Below are 21,983 nucleotides of genomic sequence, written 5' to 3' on the forward strand. Positions count from 1 at the left end.
ATACAATTAACCCCTCTCATTAACATACAATTAACCCCTCCATTAACGTAGGCATGACACTTCTCATTAACATACAAGGACCCCTCTCATTAACATACATATACAAGAAGCCCATCTCATTAGCATATACGTGACCCTTTATTAGCATACACGTGACCCAATTAGCATATGCATCACTCCTCATTAGCGTACACGTGCCCTCCCTCATTAGCGTACACGTGACAGCGCGGCACGCCGGGACGCTCCCGTGGGAATGGCCGTGGGAATGGCCGATGCCGTGCGGGATGCCCACTGGGGACAAGTGAATAAGGCGCTGAATCCTGACTGATCCCGACTGTTCTGAGAACAGTCATTGATTTTACGGCATTTACAATATTTACACGTTGGGACAGCACCGTGCCCGTACACCCTGTGCCGGAGGCGGCTGCAGAGCCTCCCCGCCGCTCAGGGCAGGGGCAGGCGGGCAGTGCCGGCCGGGCCGGGCCGGGCCACAGCCGCGCTCCGGTCGCGACATTCGCCGTCCCTGTCGCGACGCTCGCGGCCCCTCCCACCGGCCCCGCCCCCGCCGGGTCACGCCCGGACGCGCGCGCCGCGCCGGGTCTCGCGAGAGGCGGGCCCAGCCAAGATGGCGGCGCTGTGCGAGAGCTTCACGCTGCGCGGGCCCGGCCCGGGCGGCGGCCCCGGGATGAGCCTCGAGCCGGGCCCGGGCCCCGACCTCGTGCTGCTCACCGAGCGCGGCCGAGCCGCCACGCTCTTCAAGGTACCGCCCGCGCCTCCTCGGGGGGCGGCCCCGGCCTGCGAGGACCCCGCGCGGGGCACGGGCCGCGCTCCCTCCCTCCCTCATTCCCCCCTTCATTCCCTCCAGGCCTGACGCGCCACCCCCGTCCCTCTGCCCGATTGTTCAGGTTATTTCTCCCTTTGCCGATGTTCTCTCCCCATTCCCCATCGCAATAATCACCTCCCTCCCGGAGCCCGCGGAGCTCCGGGCTCGGCGCTGTGTCAGGTGCGGGGCTGGCGGCTGGAGGAGGAAAGGGTTTAGTTTGCAGCGCTTGGAACTGAAAGTATGTCCTGGTCTATGTTGATTATTTCGGTGACCGTAATAAGAAAACGAGGCAAATATTTGAGTCTCTTTCTGTAAGTGGCTTTCACATCCATGGGTTTGGGGGTTGTAGTGACGGGATAAAGGAGAATGGGTTTAAACTGAGAGGCAGTAGATTTAGATAAGATATTGGGAAGAAAATGTTGACTGTGAGGTTGGTGAGGCCCTGGCACAGGTTGCCCAGAGAAGCTGTGGCTGCCCCATCCCTGGAAGTGTTCAAGACCACATTGGACAGGGCTTGGAGCAACCTGGGCCAGTGGAAGGTGTCCCTGCCCATGGCAGGGGGTGGAATGAGATCAGCTTTAAGATACCTTCCAAACCATTCCATGATCTGAGTGGATTGATGATACAACTCCCTTTGAGTTGTTTATTCCCACTGCCAAGACTAAATGTAAGAACAGAACTATGTTATAAATACACCCTGTGTAGCTCTGGAGCGAGGAGAGGGGGTTGAGTGCCCTCACAACAGTCTGTAAATCACACAGAACAGGAGCTCAGACAGTACCATCCATTGCTCTTGGTCTCACTAACTCACCTTGAAATAGGAAGAGAAAACCCACATGATTGTATTAGTGAGGAAAACCACATTCACTAGTGATTAAAATTAGTACCTGCCCTTTGGAACAGCTCTTCCTCACACCTGTGCTCATGGGATGAACCCTTCAGACTGTTACAGGTCAAAGTTCTTTCTTATGTGAAAAGAAAGAATTCTAATTGATGTAGAGTTCTTTCCTGTTATTCTGCAATCGCTGGTGTTAAAGTCAGAACAGGAATGCTCCAGAGGAATTGGAGTGTAGCAGTTTCCATATTTTGCTATTCTCATTCAGATCAGATGTTGCTGCCTTGCATTTCCTTTCTGGGATGAGAAAAGTCCCCAGAGTCATCTGTTATATGTTATATTTTAGTGACAGTGCCTTTGTTCTGACTCTTCCAGATCTCAGATCAGAAGCCTCTGGGCTGTTGGTCAGTGAAACATGGGCAGGTTCTCACCTGTCCTGTCGTGTGCAACTTTGAGACTCACGAGTACATCGCTGTTCATGACGACAGGGTGAGAGCCTTTATCCTTCTGTGGGGGAAAAGAGGATATGGTGGGTCCTCTGAGGGAGTGTGGGGAGGAAACTGGCAGTTTTTGGTGGAATGTAAAGGTGTGGAGCCCTCACAGCACAGCAGTGACATGAGGGTCATTGTCCTGAGCAGCAATCTGGTGGCCCTCTAAAGCATTCTCAGTGCCTGATGCATTCATTCCCTCAGGAGGAGTTATTTCTCCTCTTGTGTCTCCAGTTACAGCTGCATGACCATTGTACTGAAATGGTTGTAACAGTTCAGACCTCCAGCATTATTTTTCTGCTCTTGTTTCACAGTTAAACATTTCTCTGTGCACACATAGCATTGGCTTAGATCGTGCTGAGCCTTTGGCTTTTCCTTGTTGTTGTTGAGGAAATATCTTTCCTGACCTTTCATTTTACCTGCAACATTCTTTTCTCTGTCTTAATCTGTCTCCAGATTTAGAGTTTAGAGTTCTGCTTTATCTTTTTCCTTATTCTTTCCCATCTTTTCTTTCCAGTTCAGGATTTCTGAGCTTGGTTTCTATTCCAGTTGTCTCTGCTTCAGCTTCTTCTCACACAAACCACCCCCCTGGGGCAGTTCCCACTCAGATCCCCGTGACTACTTCCTGTGTATTTTCCTCCTGGTGCAATTTGCTGATATTTTGGGTGCTGAGAAGTCTGTTTGCTACTGTTTTATTGGGCTTAAAAATGATGCTTTTCTTAAAGGTTTTAAGAATATGGAAGAATGAAGATATTAACTTGGACAAGGCCTTTAAAGCAACAGTAAGTCTCTTCCTTGTGTTTGCTCTTATGGGAATGTTTTGGAGGGAAGAGATGCTCTAATTTTCATAGTATTGATCATATTTAGCTGACCAATGTTTTAATTTGTGCTCCAGGATGTTGTGGAGTATTGCAGGAATCCCCTTGGACTGACTTTATCATCAAAATATTGCTCTTAAAACGATTCGTATTCCAAGGCCAAAGTTTCTGAGGACTTTCTTTAAAGATGGTGAATTGTATTCAAATGTAGATCTTTGTCTTCTGCTGATTGATGTGTTAAACAGCACTTTGTGTGAACTCCTGACCCTCAGTTATGGTTTTTCTGATGTGATTCAGGGATGTGATGCTCATCCTGGCTTTTTGCTGGGCAGTGACTTGCATTACTTATAGTAGATCTACATTGTTAGGAATCTTAAAGTTTCATCATTCCTCTGTTAAAAGTTTATTGGAAGAACTTTAAAAAAAAAAAAAACGAATAAAGCATTTGCCTTTCAAGGTGATGGACTGAAGACCCCTGATTTATTTTGGTTCTCTGCAGCTCTCAGCAGATGTGCACAGGATACATTCCCTGCCCCAGGGAGGGCCCGTGGTGCTGTTCAAGGGAGGGGGTGTCCGAACTCTGGACGTGCTTTTGGAAGCCCCACAACAAGAGATTGAAAACATTATCTCAGATGAAGCCATCAGGTGAGTGATGAATTTTATGGCAATTCTCACTTGGAGGAACTTGCCCACGAGGATGGAAGTTGTTCCCTTTTGGAGGGGATGGGGAGAAATCAAGGACCAAGATCTCGGGGCACATCGGTTTTCAAATCTTAGAATCATGTATATAAGTATCCTAAAAATAAGAAGCTGCCTAAAGAATAGTGCTCTGACTTTAGGTATAAACCTAGAATTTGGAACATGCTCATGCAGTTTTCTGGTTTTAGGTGGAGTGGAGCTTTTATGGAAAGTCAACAACCTGTCGTAGTTTTCGCTACTGAGAAAGTGAGTCAAATACTTTTCCCTTTTAAAAACTTCCATAGCAGCAGATCTTAGTGCTTTCTACAAAATCCATCACTTGTTTCATTTGATTTTAAGAACTTTTAGTGAAATCATTATCCTGATTTAATCAATGCAGCGGTTAAATGGAAGTTGTGTTGCTTTTAGGGCTGGGCTCTTAGAACTTCAGAGAACAATTAAGATGAAACGCAGCAGACATTGTGAGACACTTCATTGCTCATTGTGAAGATCCTATTTAGTAGGAATTATATTTTTTGTAAAGGAATTATACATGAATCTGTCTTTATTCAAATGCTTCTTTCTGTGAATCCATTTGTTACATCAAATTAGAATTTTCTTTACGTGCCACAAATTCCTAATTTTGCATAACATTCAAAGTTAAGCAGTACTAATATCTGAATTTCTGTTCTGTCTTCTTTGTGTAAATTAAAGGAACACGTTATTTTCTTTTTTTGTTTTAGGATGGGGACTTTTTTGTCTATGTGCAGAAACCCAAGCTGGACAGTGTCCACAAGTACAGGCTGGAACCAGAGGAATCATCTAAACCACTGAATTTCACAGCATATCTAAAAAACCAAACTGTCACACTTCTGTGTTTGTGTAAGTTACCTTTTCTAGCAGGATGTAATAATGAAGCAAAGACTTATATGAAAGGACATGAAATGTTGATATTTATGAATAGTTGTTTAATATTTTTAGCTCTTTAAACTTTCTAAACCAGCTAGAAGTGGTAATTAAACCTTCCTACTACTTTAACTGTTCCTACCTGTTATCACTTGTACTTTGTAGATCTCCTGCTGTACCTTTATTTTGCTGCTTTGCATCACAATGTGTCCTTTTAATATCCTGTGTGATTTCTTCCTTGAGCATTCACTGGATTTTGTTCTTTTTAGATGTACCTTTGCCATATTGTATCAAATAATTTTTCCACGAGAGCAGATGATAAAAAAGAGTAATCACTTTTTTTGGACAGATTCCAATGACTCTGTGTACCAGGTTCTGATACCTCTGCAGCAAGATACTGAAGAGGAAGAACAAATTTTGCCCAAGTCACTGCTACTAAACCTTTCAGTGTCTGGAAGTGTTCTGAAAGGAGCATCTTTGGTAGTCCTGGATAAAGACCACGTGGCAGTGCTGGGCAGTCTGGCTGCACCTGACAGAGAACCCAAAGGTAACTTGAAAAATCACAGTAAGATGTCATGAGATCTAAAATTTTCTTAAGCAAAGCACTAAGCAGGGAAATTGTGCTGCCCCTCTTGTTTAAAGCTCTTCACTGGAAAACCAGCTCACCTTTGAACCTTGAGCTCTGACCTCAGTGACATAATTCCCAATGCTGGATACTTGGTTTGGAAACAGTTATTTCTGTTTCCACAAATGCTTGTAACGGAAAGTAGCAAAGGCAAGTGTAGCATTTGTGTTGCTTTTTGGGTTTGTAACTCCTGTCCTTTTCCTTAGAGTGCTTGACCATATGGAATACAAAATTTCAGACGTTGCAAACCTCGAAGGAGCTGCCCCTGGGGACCAGTGGCCAGGTAAGTTCAGTCTGGATTTGTCCCCAGGCTTTGTGTGTTTGACAGCAGGGAAGGGAGTGTGGGGCTGCAGAGCTCTGCTGAGGAGCAGTGGGGGCCAACTCCTGAAGCAAAATTAATATTGACCAGTCAATGGGTTGTTTCTGTTGGAATATTTAGCAGGAGAGGAGTGGCTTTTGGCAATTTCTTTGATTAATTTAGTACCTTCTCACTTCTGATGGTCTTGATTGTTTGGTGCAAACGAAATCACTAATTAAATACAAAACCCAGCCAATTGTTCTGTTCAGACAATTTGCATTTGATGGCCTAAATGATTCTATGATCTCCCTGAACAGTATTTCAAGGTAATTTCAAGTGTCAATTAAAACAACACCTAAGTAATAAATGCACCAGTGAACTGGAACAGCTGACTGGTTTTGTCTTAATATTGAACAAGAGGGAACCTAAAAAGAAAAACTATCAGTGGACTTAATGCCTCAGAGCAGCCACTGTGCTTTAAAACATCTCTATAAAAATACCCAACAGAAAACTTCTAATTTCTGTATTTAAAATCAGCAGGTAATGAAGATCTGCTAACAAGTGTTAAACCTACTGAAAGTAGTTTAATATAATCTGATCACTGCCTTTTATCTGAATTTTATAGTAAGGAGTTCCCTGTCAGCTTGTGCAGAACGGACTTCTCTGCTCACCTCATTAATGGTACATTTTAATATTTTGCAGTTGTGGTGTTATGAGGAAAAGTTTTTTTTAACTCATGGCAAAGTGCTGACTGTGATTATGTACAAGTGTGAAACATCATCCCTGGCAGCTGCTGTGGGAAAGCTCAAGGACAGTCAAACCCCTGGTAAGATCTTTTTATAATTACAGGGGAAAACTCTTGTAAAAGAAAGACTTCTGAATTTGTGTAAAAGTTATTTTAATGCAGTCCTATAAAAATCAGTTGATTCTGAACAGCTTGAAGTTACCTAACCCTGTATTGTGTTCCTGGCTGTTAAATTTACTGCTGCTGGGAATGCCAAAGCACACAAATGTTTGAATTTTTGTGACTTCACTTAACCTGGGTTGTCATTCAGGTACTGGAAAATTACTGAAAATATTGGAATGCTGGTGCTGAATACTGAAAACAAAAGGAAGTGCTCTTTCCTAAAATATATTTTCAAGGTTTTTGTGATTAGATAGAGCAATGTCAAACCTTAGTATGTGAACTGCAGTTTAAAATTGTTCTGTCATAGTGGTTTTCATTGAACATTGCATTGGGAAAATGTTCTTGCAAGTAGTGCTCAGAATAAATTGTGTAATAACTTCTTTTCCTCCCAGAGGCAGAATGAAGAAACAGGATGAGAAAAAAGTATGCTGCTGAGATAAAACTGGCAACTTCCTTGGCATAAAATCACTTAGGTTATATTTCAGAAAGTTATCTACTAGCATAAGAAGTTACTGCAATATTGATACTTTAATAAACGTGCTTTAAGTGTTACCTTCATATCGTTTCATTGGTGTGTTCACAGGTGTGTCTTCCTTTGTAAACTGGGACACCCTGGAAGGTGAGGACCTGGTGGTTTCCTTCCAGTCCCAGGAGTCTGTAGCTCTAAAATCTGAGTCCAGAATGAATGTAAGTTGGCATCAGGGTCATGTGAGGTTTTTGTTTGTCTTGTCTCTTCCCCATGCTGCTAATCCCTTTTAGCTGTTGTAGCAGAAGGAAATTTCACGTTGTGTTGCTCATTGTTTCTAACACTGTTCCTGGAATTTGGGTTACTGGTTGTAATCTGTGCAGTAATTTGACACATGAAGTTCCTGGTTGTCTTGCCTGAAATCCTTAAGTGAACAGTCACTGAATAGTAACTGTTTTTCTTTGCCATAGTTAAGATCAAGAAGGAGCAATGTTGCCAAAGTACAGCCAGAGAACTTCTCAGTTGGGCAGCTCTTACTAAATCTCAAAGTAAGTAAACCAAATATCCTCAAGCAGTGTTTAGACACTGAGAGTATTCCAGGTGTCTCTTAAGCTGTTATCTTTTTCTGTGTCCTCTTGCACACATCAGGTTGACAAGGCTGCCTTGAACAGGTGAGTTGAAGGATGTTATTAATTGTGCAAGAACAGAATTTGGGCTTGATGAAATTCAGTTTTGTCATAGGAGGGTGTTTGAGAACTGTACAGTGCAGTGCTTATAACAGCTGAGTTCTGAAAACTTGCACAAATTTGTTCATTTTTGATGACAACCTCTTACAGTAAATAAGGTGGGAGGATATTTTACCTGAACTCTGCTTTTTTACGTTCTTATTTATGGGTTTAATTTTGTTGAAGGCAGTTTGGCTCTATGAAGTCTGAATGCTGGGAAATCCACTGCAAATGCAGGAATAAGCTGTTCAGTTCCTTTCTGGAACTGGCTGCCAGTGTTGTGGGAGGTTAAGTTTCCACTCTCCTGTGAATGTACCTGTATTTCACCTGTGGCTGAACACCTTGGGAATGTTCCTGAAGTAAAAGGTGATTAATCCATGAGTAGCTGAAAGATACAGTTACCTGAGTTCAAAGACAGTAATTACCTCATTTGGCTCTTTCATGCTTGATTGATTATCAAAACACAGAGTGGCCAGGGATTTTTCTGTAAATATTTTTAGCTTGAGATCAAAACTAAGGCTGTTTCTACTTGGTCTAATGAGTACCAGGACAGTTCTCCAACCTGTGCCTTGTGTTTCTGAGTTGTGCAATATTTGTCTTTTCCAGGATGCTCCTACAAACGTGTTAGAAAAGGAACTGAAACAACTGATGTCAAAAACACAGACACCAGATTTACAAGCTGCCATTGGGAGTGTGGTCACTGCCCTGACAAACAGATGTAAAGCAAACCCAAGGTACTACCCTCAAAGTTTCCTGCTGCAGATAGTGGAAACCAGAGACTTGTCCTACAGGTAATGAATGACTCTGCTCTTTTTAAACTGTGGGGAGTAGTCTTTAACTATAAAATTAAAAAAGTGGAAATCCCTTTCTTCATAAAGCACTCTTGAATTATCAGAATTTACTGTCAAAAGTGCTTATTTTCTGATGAAGCTGATGTTTTATGTAAAAATCCAGCTGGGGGAGCAAGATTAGTACCACTGCCTTAGTTGTAAATGTAGTTCTCAGTGGGTGTGAACTGTGCAACCTATTAATTGCTTATTTTTACAGTTTATGTCCAGATTTAATGCCCATTGCTTTGGAAAAAAGAGATTTCTATCTCTTACAAATCTGCCTACAACGGTTTCCAGATATTCCTGAACAAATGACCTATGCTTGCTTGAAAACATTTTTAAGGTAACTTGAAATCACTTCTTTTTTTCTTCACCAACTTTTAGTATATGTTTTTACTTTCATAGTAAGCTTCAAAGAGTGTGTACTGCCGGTGGGTTGATGGCATTGCTGATTTTTAAAGCTAATGATTAAAAGTCTTAAACGTGTGGCATTTTCTCCTGCAGCATTAGTGATGCCTATCTTCGAATGACAGATGTGGATCTGGACTCTGTCATCTGTTACATTGATGTTGAATTCAACAATAAGGGAGTTAAGACTGAAATTGTAGAAAATGGTTTCAATGCAGAGCTGGACCAGGACACGTGTGATACCAAAATCCCAAGGCAAACCCATTCCAAGAGCGATGGTGAATCCTGCCCCATTGGACCTCACAGGGCAGCACTGTTGTATCCTCTGGGCAGTGAAGGGAAGCCAGTGCACTGTATGTGCTGTGGATGCTTTTATTTGACACATCTTCTATTATTGCTGAAAATTTTGGATAAGAGAAGTTCTTACTCAGTAGAAAAATGGTTTAGGATATGGAATCATACAATGGTTTGGGTTGGAAGGGATCTTAAAGCTCATCCAGTCCCACCCCGTGCCATGGGCAGGGACACCTTCCACCAGCCCAGGTTGCTCCAAGCCCTGTCCAACCTGGCCTGGGACACTTCCAGAGATGGGGCAGGCACAGCTTCTCTGGGCAACCTGTGCCAGGGCCTCCCCACCCTCACAGAGGAAAATTCCTTCCTAACATCTAACCTGAATTTCCCCTCTTTCAGTTTGAGTTATATAAATAGAAAATGTATAGGAACTAGAAAATTTTTAACAAGCTACAGGTATAGAAACATATAACTTTTAGAAAGCATCTACACCGATTTAAACTTACATTATTGCAAAACTGTTCTCTATTCAAGAGAAAATGGTATCAGTGATTTGGATGTTTGCCTGTTGAAACACGAGGCAGTTACATCCTTGCAGTGAACACAACTGTTCAAGGTAACTGTTTTGTGATGGTTTAGTTGCTGTCAGTATTTCATGATAGAAATAAGGATGATTCAAGTAGGACTTGTCTCAAAAGAACGTGGAGAAATATTATATTTAGAATTCACTCTGGTTTGTAGAAACTGGTATTTTTCCTGCAGTTTTATTCCCTTAATAGCACTGCCCAGAAATGCTGTTCTCCATTCAGCTTACAGTGAAACGTTTCTTTTGCCTCACCTGAAAAACCTCCCAGCTCAACAAGTTATTGTAAGTATGTTGACTTTGAAAAGTGTAAAAACCCTTGTTATTTTGTGGGGAGAGAAAGAAAAGAGAGAGTTTTTCAATTCTATGTGAGAAACTCACCACTCTTAGTGGAGTCTGAATAACAAATTAATGCATCAAAATTAAATTGAGGTGCCTCATAAGATTTAATGTTAAGGAATGTCACAGTTTTCCACATATGTATGGAAATTTTACTAATTTTTGTAGTCCTTGCTTATTTTAGAACATAAGTAAGAAACCCTCTTTATGACCCAGCCTACTTGGAAAATGTTGTTTATATTTTGTTAGAAAGTAATGGTGCTTTTGCTTGATTTAGATGCTTCTTAAAAAAGGAACAAGACACGTTGATTTAGTCAGTTCCATCAGCAACAGAAATTTAGAAAATATAAGAAACAAACTGTACACTCTGTGTAATGTCAAATGTAATACAAATCAAGATCTTCTCAAAACATCTCTGTTGAAGGAAAAACCCACTAAACTCCCCTGTTCCTCAAAACCTGAAATTTAACTTCAAGAACTGCATGTACCTGAGTGTATATGTGGCTTTCCAGTGATTTCAGAAAAACCATCTCAGAACTGACACATCTCCTCATTGACCTTATTCTGACCAGTAGCAATTTATTTTGGGGTACTGAAAGTGAAAATGGGACTAAGGTTATTAATGTCAATACAGGTTTTAGGAAAGTTCCTAGAAGGGTCTTTGTCTGAATTACATTGCACTGGCACGATCACTGGAACAATGATTACCCCTGGCTGTAATTTACAGTGAATATTGCTGAGAATTTTCAAGCATCCAGCTGTGGGTGGTGTAAGAGAACCATAAAACTTGTTTTTAATGTGTAGTATACAGATATCTATGTTGCTTTAACAAACAAATTAAAAAAACCTTCATGAGTATTACTGTGAGCAGGACAAAACGCCTCAGTCTGTTAAATGTTTGCCCTTTAAAAATGCTCTGACTTTTCTACTTTTAGCTGTTTCTCAGGTATTTGTATTACCTGTATGTGAAATGCAGTGAAAAAGTGAATACCACTCTTCCTGGAGTTCGCTCTCCCACTATAAATCAGGTGAGAAATTCATTCTAAGACTTGTATTTCCTTCTCTTTCTGTGGTGTGTAAATTTGTGAGTAGTTGTGAATATCTGAAATCAACTGACATCTACATTCATTTTAGAAAGTATTAATACAACCTGTATTGTCAGATGTAACGCTTGAAACAATGAAAACCCAAATATATTGCCTTACAATATGAGCCCCTGCATTTTGCATTAGAAATTAATGTTTCAGAGTTGAGCTTTTAAAGCAAAATCTGTGTCATTTGCAGATTGTGAGGTGTAAGTGTTCTTTTCTTGGTTTATCTTCAGATCATGGATTGGATGTGCCTGTTACTTGATGCTCATTTCACAGTCATGGTGATACTGCCAGAAGCAAGAGAGTTGCTTTCAAACCTGCATAAGTTTGTGAGAGCCCAAGTAAGTTGCATCTTCTGGGATGATTATTTAATTTTCAATTGGGTTTGGAATCACTGAGGAGGGTGAAAGCAGACAGCAGCAAATTATATAGTGAATTAAACAATGTCTGTCCTCCTCTGTGTGCTCCTTCCTGAGCAGGAAATGGCAGTTGCTTCTGTCTCATTGTGATTTCAAAAGCTGCTGTGTTTGTTTGGTTTAAATATGTGAAACTGTGCAGAACCACAGATAGTTCCACAGGATAACGATGTATGAAAAGAATTAAAATGTATTTTACTTTAAATATCTATGTTTTCTGTTTTTTAGGTGAGGTTCTACTCTGAACTCAACAAGATTGAAGGAAGTTTGAGGGAATTACAAAGACTTAACCACCTGAGAGACTCTCAGACCTATTCTATTGAAGTGCTGGAAATCATTTGAATTGGAAATTCACTATTAACACATTTATTTTTTATTGATTCCTTTTATGACAGGGATGTATTAGCACTCCATATTGGGGATGTGAAAAGTTGTTTTCTACATAGGAGGAGCCCGGTTACTCTGTAGCTACATGGGGGTTGTAAGTTTGAAACTCATGTATTAAAAGCTCTCTTTTAGACTGGATGAGAAGCTGGATGCTTGATTGTATTTTCATGTCGCATTTTGATACTCAATCATAAGAACATCCTAAAATCCCCCATGATTCTTGGCCAAACACAAGATGGTTGTGGCAGAAATGCTGAGGGCACTTGCTGGACTTGGGCTGTGGAACTTTGAAAGAGCTGCTCCCACAGTTGAAAGCCTTAAGACACTTTGGAAGTTGACCTGTTCCAGTTGTGTTTATACACTGTTTGTCAGTACCAAATGTATATAAAAGTAAAATTTTTAAAAAAACCCACTGCAATGGCAGCTGAAGATTCATATAGAGGGGGACTTGTTGGCACTGGTAGCAGTTGTTTTCCATTTTCTGAATAAGAAAACTCAGAATTTAAAATAACATTCTTAACTACATCAATCTGTTTTCTCCAAGTACTTTTTCAACTAGTGAACACCTCAATTAGTTAACCTCATCTATACTGCTTCAATTCTTGCATTTCAAAGTATATCATAGTTTTAGATTGGGTTTGACTCTCTTTAAAATAAAAAGTGATGAAGTTTTATGAAAACAACATTTGATGAAGGTTTTTACAGGTATAAGCATCTGTTGAATTATACTCTTGATGAAAATGGCAATTGGAAATACATTGAATTACCCCAGCAAAAGTCATGCAAGCCCTTGCTTCTTAGGACTGACTTTTAGTCTGCAGCTGAGCTCTGGTGTAACGTTACTGAGCAACACCCTGGTGTCTTAGAAAAATGTACATGGAACTGATTTGAGAGGTGAACACCTAAATTCAATTCCTAATACAAGTTATGAAATAACTGGAGGGAAGGACTGGACAAAAGTGTCTCAATAATTTAAGCAAGAGCATTTGCTGTTTGTTCTGAATGCCATCCAGCTGTAGGTTCTTTCCCTTATCCTTGGAGAGAGGAACCCATCCAGACAACAGCTTGGAACAACTGGGCTATTCATCTTCTCCAAAGTGCCTTGTGAAAGGAGGCTTTTTCTCCATCTGTCCTGAGCAGGGAGGCAGGGTAGGGCCTCCAACCAAAAATTCCTCTTCCTGCTATATTCAATTCAGTAATAAATATGCTCATTTAACCATACTAGCAAAAAGGAACTTCAAGTTCCTAATCAATATGTTCTATTCTGAGTGGATGTGAGTGGGTTAAGGGGTCAGGGTTGATTTCTCTGCACTGAGCTGTGTGTTGGAAAGGACTGATTTATAGTCCTGACCCTGAAAGTTAATGTACCTCTCTATGCATCCATTGCTCCACCTATAAAATTATGTCCTGTTCAGTAAGCACTTCTACGTCACCAACTGCTAAATAAGAGATGGGATTGAGAGACAAGGTATTCGGATTCATAGTTCAGAAGCAAATGTTTCTTAGCACCTTTGATCTCCTCCAGGTACACAAAATACACAGAATTTCAGAGATAATAATGCTCTCATAGTGCTGCAGGCTGTGTGGTTAGTGCAGTAGATGCACTACATACCCTTGCTGGATTCTCAGTGTATAGAGGGCAGAATGCACAGATGGTTTTTCCAAGATCACAAAGGGAGACAGTGAAATAACCTCCCTCAAAATGTGTATCTGTGTATTCATGTTTTTGAAGAGTTACCACAATCCTTTGCAATCTTGTAAGAGGTTGCAAAAATTAGCCTGACATAAGCAATCTAAAAGTAATTTGGAAGGTTTGGAATGCAAATTGAGTCTAAAGGTGTAAATGGGGTTGGGCAACAATATTGCTGTTGCTGTGTGTATCATACTGTGCTTAGACCAAGGTTCAGCCTGTGCAGCTGCAACACTATGTAAGAGAGGTGCAGATAAAAAGCTGGATGTAAGAGTGCAAACTGGGCTAAACCCTGCTGCCATTGTTGCATACTTGCAGGTTTGTGGGTTTAATGAGGTGCTTGGCTTGAGCAACAGGTTAATGAACAAAAGGCACTTCAAAAAATTACTCTGGAAGGACGGAAATGAAATGACACATTGGACATGGAGCTGCCACGCTTGTGGCATGGCCAGGGTTGGGGTTTACCTTGCTCAGAACCATAAGCAAGGGACTGAGAGAAAATTAACATGTGAGTGGATTGATTTGCTAATGATAAAGCTTCAGGCTCTCTGGAATCCCAGAGCTGTGTCGATTTAGCAATGACAAGAAGGCTGGTTGTCAGAAATGCAAGATGTTTGTGTGCCTTGGGCCAGCTCTGTTTGTACTGAAACTGATACCTTGAATTCAAGCGATGCTGTTGGAAACCCAACAGTGCAACTGTCGATTTTTTAGCCCTTTGGGGGCTCTGGCAAATGGGAAAACCAGAGGGAGCACAAAATAGATGATGTAGTGATCCAGTGAACTGTGGACACAGAGTAGATGGATGAAAATGCTAATGGTGGGTCCATATGTGATCTCAGTCTGTGCTTTACAGTGACTGGCTGTGTAAAGGTGAGCTGTAAGAGGGGTTTAGTGGGTGAGGATTTAAAGTACGACAGGGGAGCTGCTTAGTGCGGGTGGCGGAGGAGGGAAACCTCTCCCGAGGGAACATCCACGGGCTCTGGTCTTGGTGGGGGGTGAAGTGCCTTGTGTGGAGCCCCTGCCCGGGGCCCACTTCGCTCACGGCTGTGCCCGGGGGATTCGGGGCTGAGGGCGGGCACAGCCCGGGGGTCCCTCGGGAGAGGGACACGCTGGGCTCGGGCACCGCGGGTCGGGGGTGGGCACACGGTGAGCCCGGGGCAGGTCCGGCCGTGGGGGCACAGCGGGGCCGCCCGGCTGAGGGAGCCCCGCGGGGGCGGCTGGGGCCAGCGGGGGGACAGGGGCGAGCCGAGCGGGGTCGGAGCCGGGGGCAGCTGGGGCCGGCGGCGGTGCCCGGGGCAGTGTCAGGGGCAGTCGGTGCCGGGGGTCGGTACCAGAGGCAGCGCGAGTCGGGGATCGGGGTCGGGGTTCGGTGGCAGTGCCAGCGGTCGGTGGCGCTGCTGGGGGTCTGTGTCAGTGCCGGGGGTCAGTGCCGTGTGTCAGTGTCAGTGCCGGTCCCGGTGTGTCCCGGTGTATCTCGGTGTGTCCCGGTGTATCCCGGTGTGTCCCGGTGGGTCCCGGCTCTCGCCCCGTCCCTCGGCGGTTCCCCCTCAGCCGCGCCGGGAGCGCCCCCTGGCGGCGGCGGCGCGCAGCGCGCGCGGGCGGTCACGTGAGCGCGCTCAGGGCCTGGTGCCGCTTCCCCCAGTCAGCGCGAGCGGCCGAGGCGCAGGCGGGGAAACAAGATGGCGGCCGGCGGCGATCCGGAGCGGGGCGCCGGCGATTCGCGCTGAGCCGCGGCCCTCCCGGCCCGGCCCCCCCCGGCCCGGCCCCGCGCCCGAGCGGGGCGCGGAGCCTCCCCGTAGCCGCCTGTCCGGACTTCCGAGCGCCCTCCCGAGCCGCCCTTTCCACCACCCCCCCCCGCCTCCCTTCCCCCTTCCCTCGGCCAGCGCCCAGCGATGCGGGGCCGGCGCGGGAGGCCGCCCAAGCAGCAGCAGCCGGCGGCGGCCGCCGCTCCGGCGAGCGCCCCGGCCCCGGCGGGCCCCATCGGCGGGCTGCGCTCCCGGCAGCGCGGCAGCAGCCGCGGCAGGTGGGCGGCCGCGGCCCAGCCGGAGACGGCGGGGCCCAAGCAGAAGGGAGCCGGCGCTGCCCAGGCCTCGCCGCCCGCCGCCGCCTCGCCCAGGGGGGGCGGCAAGAGGAAGGCGGGCGGCGGCGGCGGCACCCCCGGTGGGGGAGGCAGCGGCGGTAAGGGCAGGGGCAGGGCCGGGGCGGCAGGAGCAGGGGGAGGAGGAGGAGGCGCAGGAGGCAGCTGCAACAGCCAAGGCAGGGCTGCCTCGTCCAGGAGGAGCATCAGCAAAGTGGTGTACGACGATCATGAGAGCGAGGAGGAGGAGGAGAGCATGGTGTCCGAGGAGGAGGAGGAGGGAGACCCCGAGGATAACCAGAACTCCGAGGAGGAAGAGGAGGAGGAGATAATGGAGGAGGAGGACGACGACGACTCCGACTACCCCGAGGAGATGGAGGATGAGGACGACGCCAGTTATTGCACTGAGAGCAGCTTCAGGAGCCACAGCACCTACAGCAGCACCCCAGGTAGAGAGCCCGTGGGCGAACTCAAACAAGTCGAGGGGTCCCCCACACGCTCCCTCTAGGTTTGCAGATCCAGTCCGCGCTCCCAGGCGCGGTGTGAGGGATTTCTGCGAGCGCTCCCGGGGACAGGGGGTTGCAAATAACCGGTGGCAACCCCACGGATGCGGGAGCATTGGAAGATGCTCCCAAACACATGCACCGAGAGGAGGGAGGAGGGCGGGCAGGACCGGCTGTAACAAGGGGATGCTTTGCAAATATGCGCGTGGATTGTGGTGCCTGCAGAAATGATCCACCTGAACGTGTTGCAAACGATGTCAAAAGTGCGTGGAGCATTTCTCTTTAAATTTAAAAACAAGGGAAGCGACAGGCACGCCTTGCAAAGAGGTCCTTTCAATTAAACACAGGAAGAGATGGCTTGTGCTTGCAAATGTAACTTGATGTTGAAAGGAAAGGAGGCACATGCAACTTGGAAGTGGCCTTAAAAAAACCCGAAAACCCCAGAAACACTGAAAATTTTCAGGCTCTTGAAATCAGAGCTATAACTGGATCCAGCATTTACTGGCTTTAAGACAAAAGTAGCTTTCCAAGGAGGGAAATGAGGTGCATTGTTCAAAATGGAGATTGCATTGTTATAGTTTAGGGAAAAGTGCACAGGGCCTCATTGCAAGGGTGTAAACCTTGTTTTAGTTAAGCTCGAAGATTAAAAGGTGGAGGTCGAGTCAAAAGTCTTGGGTTTAAATGCTGCGTTTATCTTAAGATATAGCAACCTTTAAAACTTGTGCTGGGATTACAACTCGTTAAACATCATTGTGGTTATTTTTTTTTTAATTCTAGTGGCAAATTTGGGCACAATTTTTTAAGGCCTACTCTTCCGTGTGTCCTTAATTGGTTCATTAACCATGTGGGTTTCAACCTTCAAAAATTCTTTTATTTAAACTTAAGCACTTTGGATTTTTTTGAACTCATTCTAGAATGGAGTCCAAGCTTAGAATATTTTATTTTTGAAATTTTTTTTAAAGTGTCTGAACCAGGAGAGTAGTTAAGCACCTCTGGTGATTTGGGCTCCAGAATAGCAGACACTGCTGGTGTACAAGTGTTTGGCCACTTTGTAAGAGGGAAGGAACAGGTTGTTGGTGTAAATGCATTGCATCTAAACTGAAAGTTAAGTAGTAAGTTTCGAGTAATTATCTGATGACTTCTTGAAAGGGGGAAGTACTGGCTGCTAAATGTGTCATTTGTTTTTATTTTGGTGAGTTCAGGGTATCAGCTCATTCTGTGACTTCATAATAGTCCTTTAAAAGACTTTATGTGTTTGTCTATATATTTTTTAACCTATATCCATATGCTCAAAAATGTAAACGAATCGAACTAAATACATGCATTGCTGAATTAAATTAATTTGGAGATAATTTTTAAGAAGTTAGTTTACCTGTTGCAGGGGTGTCCTGCAATCAAATTGAAATTTTTGGAATATTTTTTACTTTAAAGGTTGAGATCTGCCTTCGCAGAAGAAAAAAGCTTTAAAGCACTCTCTTGACTTTTAACTCTTCATTTTCTGCTTAGTTGTGGTAACTTTAGTTTTTATTACTTTTTGGGTGTGCTTATGTCAGGAAAGTAATATATTTATGATTGTAACTGGCTAGGTCAGGAAAATATTTTTCACATGAACATCCAGGTTTCAAGTGAGTTGTGCAGAGAATGGGTGGATGCAGTTTTTGAAATGTGCTCAGTGTTTTGGCAAATCCCAGGACAGCTCTGTGTGCATTGTTGTACAAGCAGAGACAGGTTTTATGTGGTATTGAGGTGTATCAGAAACCATTTTGATCATTTATATGTTTATTCCTCACCTGGTCAGGATGACTTCAGTTAACTTCTTTCGGACAAGTGCAAGTGTAAGCATTTTCACTCTTAGGTGTTTTTTTTTTTATGCCGAGTTTTCGAGAGTTGAAACATCTATGTTGTTGTTTTGGTGATTTTCTGGTGGTTCCCATTAGTTCAGTATTTGCCTAAAGGTCTCCCTGCCTCCTCCCCTCTCTCCCAGACATTCTGTTGCCCTTTTGCAAAGAAAATATAAACTTTTCATTCACTCAGCTCAGTCTGTTCCTCTCCGGGACATATCTCTGTGTGGGGAGCACGGCTGTGCTGTGGTGGCACTGATGGAGATCCCAGTCTTGTCATAATCCAGGGGGAGATGGAGATCCAGCATTAATAGGCAAGGAAAAGGTTCATCCAACATCAGGACCTGTGTCTGACAGTGGCCAGTGCAGAGGGGAGTTAAAGCACAGATGTGTCTGAATTAAATGTTCCTTCAGGGGCTCCAGAGCTGTTTGACTCAGGTGCACCCTGAGCCAGAGCTGGTCTGTAGCTGTGTTTAGATATGGGGTTTTTCCTTTCAGATCTTTGTCTTCAAACCAGACAAATTGTAAGACAGTGACAGGGTTCCTGGTGTACTGGAGGCCTTGAAGGAGTGTCTCTTCCCTTGGTTTAAACTCTCTCCTGACAGAATCCTGCAGTTTTTTACCAGAGGAGATGATGAACAATCCTTCTCCTTTTATCTTCCCTCAGTCATTTGCAACCTGAATTACAGCCACTCTCAGGATATAGTCTTAGGGGCTGAGGAGTTTATTTTTTGAGAGCGGGATATTAAAAAATTGCCCTCCCAGTCAAACTCCCCTGCCAACCAAGCTTTTACACATAAATCACATCCCAGTTAAACGGGTGACTCTTTCTACAGTCTTTTCAAACTTCATTGAACAATGAATTAAAAGATCACAGAGCAATGTCTCAAGCCAAGAAAGGCTCAGTTTTTATGCTCTGATGGGGAGTTTGATTTATCTTGAGCTTGGATGTAAGGATACCTTTTTACTACGTTGTTGTTATTATAAGTATTTAAAGAAGCAAAATCTTGGGAAAGGTAAAATGCCTTTAATATACTACTTAATAATGGTACAGTAAAAGCATATGACACTTATAATTTCACACAGATTTTGTGTGTGTGATGTCTCTTACCCCTTGGCATTCCCAGCAGGTGGATGTACTCTTAGGACAGGTATCCTGTGTATCTTGGATCACTAAACATTTTTGCCATTCCCTGTCCACTAAAAATTCTACTTTAGGCTTGTCACCCTTGCATTATAGTTACCAAGTATTTTCCATATGTTGCAGACTTTTAAGAGAAGGGGTTAATCAAGGTGCCTGGAACTCCTTCATTTTTTGTTTTTTGATTTTTCTTCCTCAAAACCTAGAAAAACTACCTTTAGGAAGAGCTGTACGTCTAGATTTTGGCTGAGATCATCATCATCAATCTGTTGAACAAGCTCGAGTTGGGAGCCAAAATATTTGTCCTAGAATACATTAAATAATACTTTTAGGTGGATTTTGTTAGTCTGAGCACTTGCAGGACTTGACCATTGCTTCTGTTATCCGGTTACTTCTCCTTTTTCTTCAGAGTGAAAGAAGGTAGCTGGAAAGCAGCATTCGGTGTGTCTGTAGTGATTTTTTTATCTTAACGTTTTTCTGCTCTTGAGGAGTTGTTTAAGTGGAGACATTGAGATAGGACAGTAAGATATGCAGCCTCTTTTGTGTGCCGGGAGAGAAGATTTACCAGCCTCCCAGACACCTTACCTGGGGTACCCTCTTCTCTAAATTAAACCTGGCATGCTCTTATTTTACCACTTAGTGATCTGCACTTTGATTTGTGCTCTAGAGGGAATGATCACTAGTTCATCGTGCCAGTCATGGAAAACGTAGGAGAGAGTCCCAACAAAGAAACTGTGAAGGCCAGAGGAGTAAATCTGGGGCTGATCCTCCTGTATTGACTCGTAAATTGGCAGTTTATCTGAAGAGGGTGTTTGTCACTTGGGTCGGAGCTCTGTGCTGCAGGTGCCTCACCCTTGTCAAATATGTGTGTTGTAAAAGGGAGGATAGTTTGATGGGCTGCTGATGAGTTTATTGTGCAAACTTTTTTGTGTAGATCTGCAGTAAAATCCCGTAATTGATCGTTGTTTTGCGTAGGACTGGTGGAAGGTGAATAAAGGTGGATTTTAGACTGGGGCTGGCTCTCAGGGCTCTCTCTAACTTCTGAAATGAGTTACAGCTCATCCCCAGTGTGGTTCCTAAGAAACTGTCAAATTGTTCCTGACAATCATTAAGTCAGCGCTACCTGTATTTTTGGGTAGGTTTTTTTGCCTGGGTTCAAGGCATGAAAGGGTTGTGCCTCTGAGTCCTTCTCAGGATGACAGTGTGGGACCTCATCTGTTACTTGTCTTGCATTAGTTCTCCAAATGTTCAAGTGATGCCACAGAACTCAGTGGGTTTGTATTCCTGGCTCCTGCTGGGAGACTGCTGATGGCCATAAAGGTGGGAAATTAAATTCCTAATATAAAATCTGTAGAGAACCCTAGTTTAATTTAAAAATGCACTGCTGACAGGTGTACAAACTGAGAAAAAGCAACCAAAAGTTTTAAGGTTTTAAAAGAACATCAAGACCTATTTTTGTACAGGGCAAGGCAGGAGTCAGACTTAACATGTGAGAATTTGTGTGACAGGGGTCCACTCAGGATGTAGTCCCATAACTAGTTATTTTTCCATTTGTGTTTCAACTTCCAAAGCTTTTGTGGTGCTTGAAATGTCTCATTTTTAATGTTGGTTTAGATTAAGTTTAATCTGGTTTATGTTTGGTGTTGTTTACTTTTCTTTTTTCCAGGCAAAAGAAATAAATTGGGTTAGGTGTGATTATTGCAGAACAATGCTCAAATTGGAGCTGCACCTACGAGTAGTTACAAACACATCTTATTCTTTCAAAATTTTTTTCTGGAAGAGACTGTTCAACTTGTGAATATTAGAAACATGTTGATTATCAGGTTGGCATTTTTAAAGGGAAAAAAAAGTGTTTTGTAGAAGTCAAAGCCTTTAATTTTGGCCCATCCCAAGAAAAAGATTTAGATTCTTCTATTTCAGTGCTGCTTTTCATAATATATTCTTATTTTATGTTAAACTCATTCATTTTACTGCTTTTTCTTCTTTGGTGTAAGTTGAGCAAATGTTCTCCCAAGGGGTTGACTTTTAATTAAGGAACCAGCTTGGATATTGCTGTGACAAACATGCAGCTCTCTCCAGTTTCTGCATTCTGCTGTGAAAGGAAAGAAAAACCCCAAAAAACCTTTTCTTATGCATTTTCATCGACTGTTCCCAGTTTTCTCAGTGATATCCAGCAGGAGCTGTGTTGCTGTTCAGTCCCGTTTGAAATGTGGCTGGTGCAAAGCAGTAACAAGAAGTGTGTGTTTATTAAAACCAAACCAAAACAGGGAGTTCAGGAGTTTGCAGGAGGAAGGAAAACGTAGGAGAGGGCGTCTTCTCTAAGGAGCACTCTGCTTCCAGGGCATCATATAGAACTGCCAGTTGGTCTTTATGCTGAGAAGTTTTTTCAGTGACTCATGATCTGGAAAACAAAACCAACCCAGTTCTGCTTTACTGAAGATGGACTTTTATGTGAGAGTGGTGAGGTTTGACTTGACTCGTGGAACTTGAAGCCAAAAACTCATAATCTCTTCTTGGGGGAGAATTGAAAGTCTTTTCAGACCAAGAAAGGGTGGGCCAAGTGTGTATTTTTCAGGTCATCCCAGTGCAGCCACCACTCTGTCCCTGTTCTAACAACACAGTGGTTCTGGCAGAGCATTTGTCCTGTAGGATCCCATCCACCAGTCCAGTACTTGGAATATGTTGGGCTGGAAGGCTCTTTACTGGTCCTGTACATCTGGAGAGGAGGGATGTGTAACATCACTGAGACAAGGCAAAAGTGGATTTTTGGGATTTTTTTTTTAGGCTGCATGTGATTGGAATAACTGAAGTGCATGA

General features: G+C 43.7%; 2 protein-coding genes across 13 annotated transcripts in view; both read left to right on the forward strand.

Annotated features, from left to right (window-relative positions):
- The first annotated feature begins 621 nt into the window (after positions 1 to 621).
- On the forward strand, positions 622 to 12,437 carry NOL11 (nucleolar protein 11). The gene is made up of 18 exons (XM_027749707.2): positions 622 to 760; positions 2,034 to 2,147; positions 2,872 to 2,928; positions 3,464 to 3,609; positions 3,852 to 3,909; positions 4,386 to 4,524; positions 4,898 to 5,095; positions 5,380 to 5,456; positions 6,174 to 6,297; positions 6,962 to 7,065; positions 7,315 to 7,392; positions 8,176 to 8,360; positions 8,617 to 8,742; positions 8,904 to 9,125; positions 9,888 to 9,966; positions 10,956 to 11,048; positions 11,345 to 11,452; positions 11,756 to 12,437. The coding sequence occupies exons 1-18, from the start codon at positions 626 to 628 to the stop codon at positions 11,867 to 11,869; spliced, it is 2,157 nt and encodes a 718-aa protein (XP_027605508.1). The 5' UTR covers positions 622 to 625; the 3' UTR covers positions 11,870 to 12,437.
- A 2,858-nt stretch (positions 12,438 to 15,295) lies between these two features.
- Positions 15,296 to 21,983, forward strand: part of BPTF (bromodomain PHD finger transcription factor) — a 51,801-nt gene continuing 45,113 nt past the window's right edge. For 8 of the 12 annotated variants that reach the window (XM_027749688.2, XM_027749692.2, XM_027749684.2 and 5 more), the window contains exon 1: positions 15,938 to 16,130. In XM_027749688.2, coding sequence (XP_027605489.1) covers positions 15,938 to 16,130 — 193 coding nt within the window. Of the gene's footprint in view, positions 16,131 to 21,983 lie in introns of all 12 variants that reach the window. The other 4 variants (XM_027749678.2, XM_027749681.2, XM_027749682.2 and 1 more) reach the window with 3 other exon arrangements.

The sequence above is a fragment of the Pipra filicauda genome, unplaced genomic scaffold, assembly GCF_003945595.2.
Source record: "Pipra filicauda isolate LSUMZ 115617 unplaced genomic scaffold, ASM394559v2 scaffold80_size11013439_pilon, whole genome shotgun sequence".
Classification (NCBI taxonomy): domain Eukaryota; kingdom Metazoa; phylum Chordata; class Aves; order Passeriformes; family Pipridae; genus Pipra; species Pipra filicauda.